The 13,720-nt window shown below is 43.1% G+C and overlaps 1 protein-coding gene across 1 annotated transcript in view; it reads left to right on the top strand.

Annotated features, from left to right (window-relative positions):
- Nucleotides 1–13,720, top strand: part of LOC138670864 (uridylate-specific endoribonuclease D-like) — a 70,807-nt gene that overhangs the window by 7,274 nt on the left and 49,813 nt on the right. Inside the window, exons 3-4 of the mRNA XM_069758599.1 lie at nt 6,066–6,268; nt 13,438–13,551. Coding sequence (XP_069614700.1) covers nt 6,066–6,268; nt 13,438–13,551 — 317 coding nt within the window. The remainder of the gene's footprint in view (nt 1–6,065; nt 6,269–13,437; nt 13,552–13,720) is intronic.

Below are 13,720 nucleotides of genomic sequence, written 5' to 3'. Positions count from 1 at the left end.
CCATGGGTAAGAATCACTAAATGATAGTAATAGCCCCTCTGCTACATGGATTTTTGTTCATGGGTGGTCACTGACCAGACAAATCTTGAGGAAATTTGACTATAATTTATCTATATAGCGGTAGAGATGTGCCATTTCCCTGTATGTTACACACAATTTTGCACTGTTTCATTATATGCACTAATTTTTTGCTAGGGGTAATTAGCATATGTGCTAGAATATAAGAATTACCGTATTCTTCGCTTTGTAAGACGCTCCGGATTATAAGACGCACCCCAAATTTTGAGGAGAAAAATAGGAAAAAACTTTTCTTTAATAAATTGGGGGGGCTTCTTATAATCCATGCGTCTTATTGCTTACCAGGGGTTGTGGCTGCGGTGGATCAGGGTCCCAGGGTCGTTGCTGGAGGCAGGAGTGGAGCATTGCTGCAGGCTGGGATGAGGGGGTCTGCAGGGGGGCTCCTGTGCTGCAGGCTGGGATGAGAGGGTCTGCAGGGAAGCTCCGGTGCTGCAGGGGGGCTCCTGTGCTGCAGGCTGGGATGAGACTCTGCAGGGAAGCTCCGGTGCTGCAAGGGGGCTCCTGTGCTGCAGGCTGGGATGAGACTCTGCAGGGAAGCTCCGGTGCTGCAAGGGGGCTCCTGTGCTGCAGGCTGGGATGAGGGGGTCTGCAGGGGGGCTCCGGTGCTGCAGGGCTGTCTTCGTTGCTGCAGGGCTGTCTCCGGTGCTGCGGGGGGGCTCTGCCGACATTTTGTGAAAGGCCAGAGCCCCAGGCAGTTCGTCCATGCTTTCCTGTGCGGTGGACTTCGGGAAAATGGCCGCCAGGAGGCGGCGCAGATGGAGATCTTGGGCCAAAGATCTCGAGGGATGAGATCTCAGCCCTGAAATCTCATCTCCCGAGATTGCGGCGGCCATTTTCCCAGAGTCAGTCATACAGGAAAGCGTGGACGAACTGCCGGGGGGCTCTGGTCTTTCACAAAATGTCGCCAGAGCCCCCCGCAGCACCGGAGCCTCCAGCATCACCCGGGGCAGCAGCGAACAACCACGGAAGCGGTGGCGGGCAGCTGCAGTGGCGGACAACCGCGGCAGCGGTGGTGGGCGGCAGCGGACAACTGCAGCGGCGAACACCCCCTCATCCCAGCCTGTAACGGTAAGCAGTATATCCGCTTTGTAAGACACACCCCCATTTCCCCCCAAATTTGGGGGAAATAAAGTGCGTCTTACAAAGCGGAAAATACGGTACCTTTCTCCATGTCGTATGCCTGTGATGTAACACCATTGTTTTACTGGTGTACCTTGGCCGAATTCAAATAGCTTTGTTTTTTTATATGTGATATATTGATTGTCTGTTTTGATGTATTATGTTATTAAAGTTGTATACTTTTTTAATATTCTGAATCGTTTGGTGGTTAATATGCTCCATATTTTGGTAGTTAAATGTTGTTTGGGAGCTCCATAGGGTACATATGCATATTAGTCCTGGTTGACAATCCCGGGGCTTTGTTTTATACTATGGTATCTGTATTTGAGATTGTGTTGCTGAAAAGTAATCTGATTGCATGATGACATCTTCTAGCAGTTGGTATTGCATACAGTCATGGCCGAAAGTGTTGGCACCCTTGAAGCTATTCCAGAAAATGAAGTACCGCATATACTCGAGTATAAGCAGACCCGAGTATAAGCCGAGACCCCTAATTTTGCCACAAAAAAACTGGGAAAACTTAATGACTCGGGTGGGAAATGCAGCAGCTAATGGTAAATTTCAAAAATAAAAATAGATACCAATAAAAGTAAAATTAATTGACACATCAGTAGGTTAAGTGTTTTTGAATATCCATATTGAATCAGGAGCCCCATATAATGCTCCATACAGTTCATGATGGGCCCCATAAAATGTTCCATACAAAATGCGCCCCATAAAGTTCATGATGGGCCCCATAAGATGCTCCATACAAAAAATATGCCCCATATAATGCTGCACAAAGGTTAATGATGGCCCAATAAGATGTTCCATATTAAAATATGCCTCATATAATGCTGCATAAAAGGTTAACGATGGCCCCATAAGATTCTCCATCGAATAATATGCCGCATATGCTGCTCCATAAAGGTTGATGGCCCCATAAGATGCTCCATAGAATAATATGCTGCATATGCTGCTCCGTAAAGGTTGATGGGCCCCATAAGATGCTCCATAGAATAATATGCCCCATAAAGGTTGATGGCCCCATAAGATGCTCCATAGAATAATATGTCCCATATGCTGCTGCTGCAATTTTAAAAAAATGACATACTCACCACTCGTTGCTGGGCACCAGGTGCAGGAGTCGCCGCTGGCTCAGGCCCCCGGCACTTGCCATATTCCACCGCCGACCGCCGCTGTGTCTTCCGGGTCTCTGCAGTGACTGTTCAGGTAGAGGGCGTGCACTAACCACATCATTGTGCCCTCTGACCTGAACATCACAGCCAGAGGATGCGGAAGATAGAGCACGGCAGTGGAACGGGGACAGGTGAATATCGCATGGCTCACCCTCCCCGTCATACTTACCCTCCTGGCGTGGTCTGCACATCCCTGCTTCTCCGATGGTCTCGGCACCGGCAGCTTGTTCCTGTGTTCAGCGGTCACATGGTACTGCTCATTAAAGTAATGAATATGCACTCCATGCCTATGGGAGTGGAGTCGCGTCCATATTCATTACTTTAATGAGCGGTAACACGTGACCGCTGAACACAGCAAGAGCAGTGGGTGCTGGAGACCATCTGAGAAGCAGGGACGTGCAGAGACATGCCAGGAGGAGGTGAGTATGATGTGACAGCCACCGCTCGCCCTCCTCCGCCGACCCCCTGGGACAATGACTCGAGTATAAGCTGAGAGGGGCACTTTCAGCCTAAAAAAATGGTCTGAAAATCTCAGCTTATACTCGGGTAAATATGGCATTTCTTCCAGAAAATTATTGCAATTACACATGCTTATTTCCTGTTAATTTCCTTTGTGTGTATTGGGACAACTCCAAAAAGAGAAAAAAAAGGCAAATTGGACGTAATTTCACCCAAACCCCCAAAATGGGCTGGACAAATTGTTGGCACATTTCCAAAATTGCAGGTAAGCAACTTTGTTTCAAGCATGTGATGCTTGTTCAAACGCACCTGTTGCAAGTAACAGGTGTGGGAAATATGAAAATCACACTAGAAAAAAATGAAAATGGCAGAAGTTTACTCAGTCTTTGCATTGTGTGTCTGTGTGTGCCACACTAAGCATGGAGAACAGAAAGAGAAGAGAACTCTATGAGGACTTGAGAACCAAAATTGTTGAAAAATATCAACAACCTCAAAGTTATTAGTCAATTTCCAGAGATCTTGATGTTCCTTTGTCCATGGTACACAACATAATCAAGAAACTTATAGCTCATGGCACTGTAGCTAATCTCCCTGGATGTGAATGGCAGAGAAAATTGATGAAAGATTGCAACATGGGATAGTCTGGATTGTGGATAAGCAGCCTCTATCAAGTTCCAAAGATATTCAAGCTGTCCTGCAGGCTCAGGGTGCATCAGTGTCAGCAAGAACTATCTGTTGACATTTAAATTAAACGTTATGGCAGGAAAGCCAGAAGCATCAGAAATGGATGGAAACAAAGCACTGGAGAGTTCTGTACTGGCCAGCAATGAGTCTGGATCAATATCCCATTGAACACCTATGGAGAGATCTTAAAATTGCTGTTGGGAGAAGGCACCCTTCAAATATGAGAGACTTTGAGCAGTTTGCAAACGAAGAGTGGTCCAAAATTGCAGGTAAGTGATGTAAGAAGCTTGTTGATGATTATAGGAAGTGATTGATTGCAGTTACCGTATTTATCCCAAAGAGTGTGCAACCAAAGATTAAGTTGAGGGTGCCAACATTTTTGTTTGGCCCATTTTTAGGGTTTTGTGTGAAATTATATCCAATATCCCTTTTTTTCTGTTTTTTTTTGTGTTATTCCAATACACACAATGGAAATAAACATATTTATAACAAGACACGTGTAATTGCAACAATTTTCTTGGAGAAATACCGTACTTCATTTTCTGGAACAATTTCAAGGGTGCCAACAATATTGGACATGACTGTATATAATACTATCTCGATTCCTAAAAAGTTGGGATGCTGTGTAAAATGTAAAGAAAACAAGAATGTAAATGATTTGGAAATCTTATACTCAAATTGAATTTACCACGAATAATAGAATACAGATCAGAAGTAGAAAGTGAGACATTTCTCTATGAAAAACAAACAAACCTCCTTAAGCAATTGATGGCAGTGATACATTTCTTCCTGCCTGTTCATCATTTCTTCTGTGAGGAGGTACAGTGGGGGAAATAAGTATTTGATCCCTTGCTGATTTTGTCAGTTTGCCCACTGACAAAGACATGAACAGTCTATAATTTTAAGGTTAGATTAATTTTAACTTGAGAGAAAGAATATCAAAAAATAAAATCCAGAAAATCACATTGTATAAATTATATAAATTTATTTGCATTTTGCAGTGAGAAATAAGTATTTGATACCTCTGGCAAGCAAGACTTAATACTTGGTGGTAAAAACCCTTGTTGGCAAGCACAGCAGTCAGACATTTTTGTAGTTGATGATGAGGTTTGCGCACATGTCAGGAGGAATTTTCATCCACTTATCTTTGCAGATCATCTCTAAATCACTAAAATTTTGAGGCTGTCGCTTGGCAACTCGGAGCTTCAACTCCCCCCATAAGTTTTCTATAGAACTAAGGTCTGGAGACTGGTTAGGCCACTCCATGATCTTAATGTGCTTCTATTTGAGCCACTCCTTTGTTGCCTTGTCTGTATGTTTTGGTTCATTTTCTTTTTCTGGAAGACTCAGCCACGACCCATTTTTAATATCCTGGAGTAAGGAAGGAGGTTGTCACTCAGGATTTTACGATACATGGCTCCATTTATTCTCCCATTGATGTGGTGAAGTAGTCCTGTGCCCTTAGCAGAGAAACACCCCCAAAACATAGTGTTTCCACCTCCATTCTTGATAGTGGGGATGGTGTTCGATATAGGCAGCATTTCTCTTCCGCCAAACGCGGCGAGTTGAGTTAATGCCAAAGAGCTCAATTTTTGTATCATCTGCCCACAGCATCTTCTCCCAATCACTCAGAGAATCATCCAGGTGTTCATTGGCAAACTTCAGACGGGCCTGCACATGTGCCTTCTTGAGCAGGGGGACCTTGCGGGCACTGCAGGATTGTAAACCTTTACGGTGTAATGTGTTAGCAATGGTTTTCTTGGTGACTGTGGTCCCAGCTGCCTTGAAATCATTAATAAGTTCCCCCCCCCCTCCCCCCCGTGTAGTTTTAGGTTGATCTCTCACCTTCCTCATGATCAAGGATGAGGTAAGATTTTGCATGGTGCCCCAGATTGATGTCGATTGACAGTCATTTTGTATTTCTGCCATTTTCTTACTATTACCCCAACAGTTGTCTCCTTCTCACCTAGCATCTTACTTATGGTTTTGTAGCCCATTCCAGCTTTGTGCAGGTCTATGATCTTGTGCCTGACATCGTTATAAAGCTCTTTGGTCTTGCCCATTTTGTAGAGGTTAGAGTCTGACTGATTAATTGAGTCTGTGGACAGGAGTCTTTTATAAAGGTGACTATGTAAGACAGCTGTTTTTACTTCAGATAATGAGTTGATTAGGAGCGTCTAACTGGTCTGTAGGAGCCGGAACTCTTAATGGTTGGTAGGGGATCAAATACTTATTTCTCACTGCAAAATGCAAATAAATTTATATCATTTATATAATGTGATTTTCTGGATTTTATTTTTGATATTATATCTCTCAATGTTAAAATTAACCTACCCTTAAAATTATAGACTGTTCATGTCTTTGTCAGTGGGCAAACTCACAAAATCAACAAGGAATCAAGTACTTATTTCCCCCACTGTATGTGTTTGTTTTAAGACCACCACGCTCCCCTTTGTAAAATAAAACAGAGTAAAAGACAACCCCTGTAATTATTAAAAACTAATATATGCTATACATTCTTTTTACAGTTATATTTTCCATCCCCAGGCTTTTCGGCTATGTCAATGAAGCCAAACTATTTACTCGTCCAACCTTTGCCCGTTTCATCTCTTTGCTGGACAATTATGTTAAGAACACAGGAACTCTGGAAACTGTCAGCAATGAAGAGATCCTAGAACAAACTGCCTTTATGAATGAAGTGCTCCAAACTACTGTAATGAAAAAACTTTCTAGTTTCTTTATTTCAAAAGGTAAAGCAAAGTTTATTATATACATGAAACACTGAGTATTACCCTACTTTATGATGAACTATATCATAATTTTTCTTTTCTACATCTACATGAATTGTCTTCTCTATACAGCAACATTTTTTCAAGAATTTGCAGTTTAAGAATTTCCACCACTAGGGGGCATCAGATAGCAACAGTCAATGTGGCAACATGTGACCATCATCTCTCTGCTTAGGTGTGTGTATAACTGAGTATGATGCAGATTTTTCACAAAACAATTTGGTATATTTTTTATTATACCATTGTGCTTAGTGGGCCCATGGGGACCGGCAACGGAATTGTATTTCCCTATTAAAGTTTATCTGTAGGCCTTATAATAATAATAATCTTTATTTTTATATAGCGCTAACATATTCCGCAGCGCTTTACAGGTTGCACACATTACCATTGCTGTCCCCGTTGGGGATCACAATCTAAATTCCCTCTCAGTATGTCTCTGGAATGTGGGAGGAAACCGGGGAACCCAGAGGAAACCCACGCAAACACGGAGAGAACATACAAACTCTTTGCAGATGTTGTCCTCGGTGGGGTTTGAACCCAGGACTCCAGCGCTGCAAGGCTGCTGTGCTAACCACTGCGCCACCGTGCTACATGGTGTAGTGTTTCCCCTACTTCGTGTCTTGGGGGACACTCGCTTGGCACGGGAATAAAGCATACAGGCATGGTTTATTTCACAGTCTCTTAGGTTTATTTCACAACCCTATAAACCACATCCTTAGGAACTTGATAACAACTTGAACACCGTCTGCACATATTCAGCTTTACCACAGTACCTCACTGACCCCGGTCAGCATAACACACGGACCTCGTCCATTACCTGTTGGCGACCTTCGCAGGTTCCTGGACACCTCTTGTCCTCAGGGGTGTCCCATACACAATGTCTCTCTCTTTCTTTCTCTCTGACCCCGGTCAGTATAACACGGATCCCTTTCCGTTACCTGTTGGTGCTGCACAGGTTCTCGGATACCTCTCTTCCTCAGAGTTATCCTTCAGACGCTCTGACTGACCCCGGTCAGTATTACCCACGGTTATTAGACCATTCCACACACTTCCGTCTGCCAGGTCCAGAGCCCCGCCATGTGCTCTTCAGGGAGACGACACTCCCAACACATGGGCTCTCCAGGACCTTCCAGCACAGACCATTCAGGTCCACACTCAGAGACCATGTGACAAGACCTCAGTCACATTATTTGGTTGTAACCACTCCCCTAGATGGGAGTGTGTGTGGCTAGTTTGACCCGCCCATCTCTTAGAACTAGCCCTGCCAGCCTCCCTAGTTAAACAACACAATTTACTTGTAGGACTACAGGTCCCAGAACATCCTTACTTCAGGCTGACAGTGCAGAGTGTCTTCCTCTGCGACACACATACCAGCCATTCACAATCATGCTGGACTTTGACTCATCACCACAGTTATATCTGCGATTGCCATGCATTCCTATGGCCTCAATATGCCTCCATGCACACTCTGGGAAGCCCACACAGCGCCCCCTACCTGTAACAGTGGTCACTACACCACAATGGCAAAAAAGTATATGGTGTCAAGTAAGTCTTTAAGACTAGAGATGAGTGAATTTGATCAGGTCAGGCTTATTCGGCAAGCTATAGAGCTTACTGAATAAGCTGCAGAGGGAACCCAGCTTCCGGACAGCCTGTTTGTTGGGCTCTACATGCATGTGTCATGACTGTCACCAAGCCACAATACATGCAGCTGCCAAACAGCTGATTATTGGGAGTGCTCCAGGTATCTGGGTTCTCTCTGCAGCTTATTTGATATGTGCTATAGCTTGCCGAATAAGCCCTGATCAAATTCACTCATCTCTATTTAAGACTGCATCATGAAGCAACAAACATTCTATGTGTTGTGCTTCTCCACATCATTGTATTCCCCTCAACTGTATCTAGGGAACAACTCCTCCAAGTAATAAAATGGAACATGTCATGATAGTCATTCTCATTTTCATAGCGATAAAATCAGAAGCCCATTCAGTTACAACGTGGGCTAACAGCAGTGGCGTTAATAGAGACCTATGGGCCCCTTTGTACAATTTCAACCTGAGCTACCCCTCCATAATGTTGCTCAGATGCATAAGCCTCAGAGGATTTTATAAAGACATCTGTATTCGCCCCTCATAAAAAATAAATTTAAAATATATAAATCTTATAGAAGAATCAGCAATAAGGTCACTTTCTAAGTAATACTTCCAAATAATATTCGTACAGACGCCAAACCAATATTATCTCCATATTGTTACTGAGCAGTCCAGAATAAATAGACCAATAATGCCATTAATACCTGTGGAGACACGGGGGGTCAATGGGTGCTCTAGTCCGCTGGCTCGAGATCATGTGGACCAAGGATCATCCCACTGAACGCCTGCTCTCTTTTTACCATGGGCATAATACTACTTAGACAACACAGGGTGAGGGTAAAACAGTATGGCAATGTTTTATTGAACCAACTAACAGACAGTAACACATATAACAGTCCCAGCAAAATACCCAAGATGGTGCAAATTACAGATTGTCTTCCACTGAGTCACCGGGATAAAAGCAGCTGCAACTTTCAGGGCAGACGACTCCAACCTGTGACATGCACAGAGAGGAGGTAATGACAATCCTAAGAAGCTGACAGTCCATTGAGGTATGAGGACTGGTGACCTGGGGGTCATAACCTGGCTTCTCTGAACATCTCCATGAAGCCAGGTGACTGGTGGGTCCCAATCCTGGCTTTCCCAAATGTATCCATGCGGCTCTGGTGACCGGTGGGTCCAAATCCTAGCTTCCTCAAGCAGATACATGGGTACAGTGATGGTCAATGGAGCAGCTCTGTATTCTTTCAGTCTGGGCCATGATCCCCTAAATTGACATCCTGTAGAATGTCAAATCTGTTTCCCTCTTGAGGGAGCCATGATGTCTTGGCTGCTGTCCTGTAGAGTGTTCCTGGCTGTGGTGTTGTACAGAATCTCTGTTTTTTTTATCTCTTGTTACAGAGGTATATCCTCTTTATATAGTTCACAACTATTGTCCTTCAAGCCATTATCAAGAGGTCAAGAGGTGACGAGATTAACACCCATTGTTTGAGTATTTAATAATAATAGTTTTTACTCCTCTGTTTTGCAAGTCAACAAGCCACAGGGTCTCACAAAATGGTCAATCAACATATTATCAAACATCTATTGTTCAATTAACCTATGTCTCTATCCCTCAAAGATAGCAGACATTGCGCTTGTAGCAAACAGCAACTCCAGAGTCACATTCCAGCCAGTACGCACAACAGTCTGTGTTTCTTCACCAACCAAAGTAGACACATAAATTCAAAAGTCAACATAAAGATAATAAGGCATGTCTTATGGTCAACTGAATCTGGATAATTAGGATTAAATGCTGAGTCGTTACAATACCACTATACAGATGCAAAATACCCCACTCTATGACGTAGCGTCTGAAACTTTGAAAATAACCACCATCTTGTTACTGATCAAAACCGACGGTACCAATATTACCACATACAATGGACAAATATCGCCACACCATAACAATTTATTAGCATCACTTATAGTGGTCAATGAATAATACCACAATACTGTTCATTAACTAAAACTACTGTATTAACGCTAATATTTTCACTAGTGCCGTTATACACAGGAGCTCTGCATATAGTAAATAATGTATAATGTACAGTAAGGGTACAGATAAATCCAGTAACTCAGCAGCGATGTCTCCAAGTCATTCATTTTCACTTTTCTTCTTTATCCGCTGCAGAACACTCTTACTTTTTCCCGTCACAACTCGTCTCTGCAGAATGAAAAACACAGAAATCTGCAGCTAATTGCGTGAAGAGCTGCCTCCCCACTTTCCCCCTTAAAGAGGTTGTCCAGTCTAAATCGATAAGTCTGCAGTCACTGTGTGTGATTGCAGACGTATGAATTCCTCCAGTGACCCGGGACCAGAGGGTATATATGAGTTATACATACTCCTGACCAGGATCTGTCTAATGGGCGTGGCCTCGCTCCATACACTTGTATTGAGAAAGTCCTCGCCCCGTCTAGTGATGCGGTCATAAAGTGGGCTTGGTCGACTAGAGTGTATGGAAGTGAGGCTATGCCCACTGGCTGGCAGTATGTATAACACATAGATACCCTCTGGTACCTGGTTTGAAACCGGTGAATCTCTGTAGCACACAGAGAATGCGCTGGGGGGATTCATAAGTCTGCAGTCACACAGAGTGACTGCAGTCTTACTGTTTTGGACTGGACAATCCCTTTAATCTACACTACACCAGATGAAGAACAGTGCCATAGTACATCTGATGCCCTACATAGTAACTTTACCTCCTTTTTATTCACCCTACAGAGCCAGTATCCTCAAAAATAAAATAAATTATAGGACATTAGTACAATCCCCAATACAATACTAATGCTTATGTTCCATTTTGGGGCCTCTACACAATAGTAAGTCTCCGATGCGTCCCCATACAATGGTCATGTTCATCTTTGTGCCCAATTATACCAGTAATGCCCCCTCCTCAGTGCCATCTATACAGTAGTAACATACTCCATTGATGCACCCATACAGTAAAAGTGTCCACCTGTTTTGCCCTGATAGAGTTGTATTGTCAACAATTTTGACCCCACACCTTAATAGGGGCCAGAATATGGGACATTAAAACATTATGGGGCCAATATAGGGGTGGTTATTTATGCATGGAGCTACAATGAGATACATTCTTATTGTACTATTATTGTATAGGAAAACAATAGGAAAATTATTAATGTATAGGAAACAATAGAAGACAGTATTAATGTCCCACTTTGTTATCCTATACATTAATAATGTCCTCCATTGTAACCTTATCCACTAATAATGACCCCCACTGTGACCCCATACATTAAAAATTGATCCAACTATGCTTTATTCACTAACGATGTCTCCTATTGTGGCCTCCATAAACTACTAATGTCCCACATTATGGCTACATATACTAATGATGTCCCCCAATTCTGGTCCAAAGCACTAATAATGTCCTCCATTATGATCCTCAGACACTTGTAAAGTCCCCATGGTGGCCCTCATAATGGCCCTCTCCATATAGAAAGTAAAAAAAAACACATGCCTCTCACCTGCCCCTGCAGAATGCCTACAATGAGTGGCTGCTTCTTCTTCCTCCATCACCCGGCACAGGCGGCACAATGTAGGAATGTCATTGTGCTGCTAGCAATAGTGATGAGCGAATATACTCATTACTCGAGATTTCTCGAGCACGCTCGGGGGTCCTCCGAGTGTTTCTTAGTGCTCGGAGATTTAGTTTTTCTTGCCGCAGCTGAATGATTTACATCTGTTAGTCAGCATAAGTACATGTGGGGATTTCCTAGCAACCAGGCAACCCCCACATGTACTTATGCTGGCTAACAGATGTAAATCATTCAGCTGCGGCAAGAAAAACTAAATCTCCGAGCACTAAAAAATACTCGGAGGACCTCCGAGCGTGCTTGAGAAATCTTGAGTAAGGAGTATATTCGCTCATCACTAGCCAGCAACTGTTTGGTGCCACCTGATGCTGAGCTCTGTTAGGCCCGGAACATGTATATTTATGGCGGGGCAGGTGAGCCAGCGGCCCTGTGCTTCACAATAGTTTTCAACTGGGTGTTCGTGAACGCGCATGCAGCTGAAAATAGCGCTGGCGCCATCAGCGGCTCCTGCTATCATTGTTATCAGTCACAGCAGACATAGCCTGATGTGAGGAGTAGTCTTTCATCAGCCACTGCCTGCTGACCTGCGGCAAGCCTTTTACTGCGGGTCACCACTGCGGGTCACAGTATCTTTGCAGAGTCACTCTGACATCTGACAGCATGACCCTGCAGCGCTCTGATCGACGGTAACTTTTTTAAATTTGTGCACTGGCACTGGCTGACGAGAGACTACTCCCATTAGTGGCTCCTGCCATCACTGTTATCAGTGATGGCAGACGTACGCTGATGGAAGAAGTAGTATCTCATCAGCCCATGCCTGCTGACCTGTGGTAAGCTTTCAAGCCTCTTTGTGGGGTCACATCGACATCTAACAGCGTGACCCTGTAGTTTGCTGACAGCGGTAACGATCTACCAGCGGTAACATTACTGCCATTCAGAAGCTACACCAGTGTTTTCCACACTGTCACACAGCGTGGAAACACCGTCTTTTGTGCTGTGTATGGTGTTCGGCTGTATTCAGCAATTAAATCGTTGAATATTGCAAATTTGACGATCATGATCCGAACCGAATATTGATATATTTGCTCATCTCCAGTCTTAATCTACATAAGTGCTGTAATACCTGAGCATAGAGGTCCCATTTTTATTCTTTATGTGTCTCCTGCCTGTAGCTGCAATGTTTGTTTGTTTTTTTCAGTCAAGATGGGGTGCAGAGTGTACATTAATGGGAAAAAATGAACTTTTTTGAATTTATCAAATGGCTGCAATGAAACAAGGAGTGAAAAATGTAAAGGGGTCTGAATACTTTCCGTACCTACTGTATATATATATGTATAAAGATTATTCCTATCTCAGCATTTATGCCGTATTCATGTGATATGCTATAAATATCTGCTAGATCCAGGTCCTATCTTTGGGACACTTATCTTGAGAACATGGATCCGGTCTTGCACTCCCGAAATTGAAAATTAATCGTTGCAGGATGAATGTGACCAACTCCATTTGTGTTTTTTTTGCGGCTTGGGAGAAAGTGGTGACTTTTCTTGTTTTTTTTTGACAGATCTGTCTATTCAGGTTTTTATGTTGTAAAGTGACCACACATTTGCTGCTCTCTACAGTCACTTCTATGGAAGTTCTGTAACTTGGATGGGGCATGGTTCTTAAGATAGGTGCTGTCAAACATCTATGGAATATCCTATAGAGATGCTATTGATGTCTAAGATGGGAAAACCTCTTTACCTGGTTAATTAATCAAAGTAGTTCACCTTGGACAGGTGATGGCAGCTGCAGAACCTTTCATTTATGCTTAATTTTCTCTTGTTTTGTGCATTCAGTTAACACTAAAGTTCTGTTTATTAGAGAATGACTTTTATGAATTGTGAAATATAAATGCATCTTGACTTTGTGGATTGTCTGACATACAGTTTTGATGTACAGGTTATTACACATCATTTGAAAGTTTTGAGAGTGACCTACGGGAAATGTGGTTTGGATTGTACATGCGCTCTAAAGGTTCCTTGGACTCTTCAGGCTTTGAACATGTCTTCCATGGTGAGATAAATATTTCCAGCACATTGAAACACAATAGAAATGACACATACCGAAAGAATTACAAGATAATGCAGGTAGGTAATGACCTTGTGATCAAAAGTGATTTACAAGTTGAGATGAGGACAAAGTATAGATATTGGTAAAGCCGGGTTCACATAGCATCTGATCC

This window comes from Ranitomeya imitator, chromosome 3 (assembly GCF_032444005.1).
Source record: "Ranitomeya imitator isolate aRanImi1 chromosome 3, aRanImi1.pri, whole genome shotgun sequence".
Lineage (NCBI taxonomy): Eukaryota > Metazoa > Chordata > Amphibia > Anura > Dendrobatidae > Ranitomeya > Ranitomeya imitator.
This window is presented reverse-complemented; position numbering and strand designations above follow the sequence as displayed.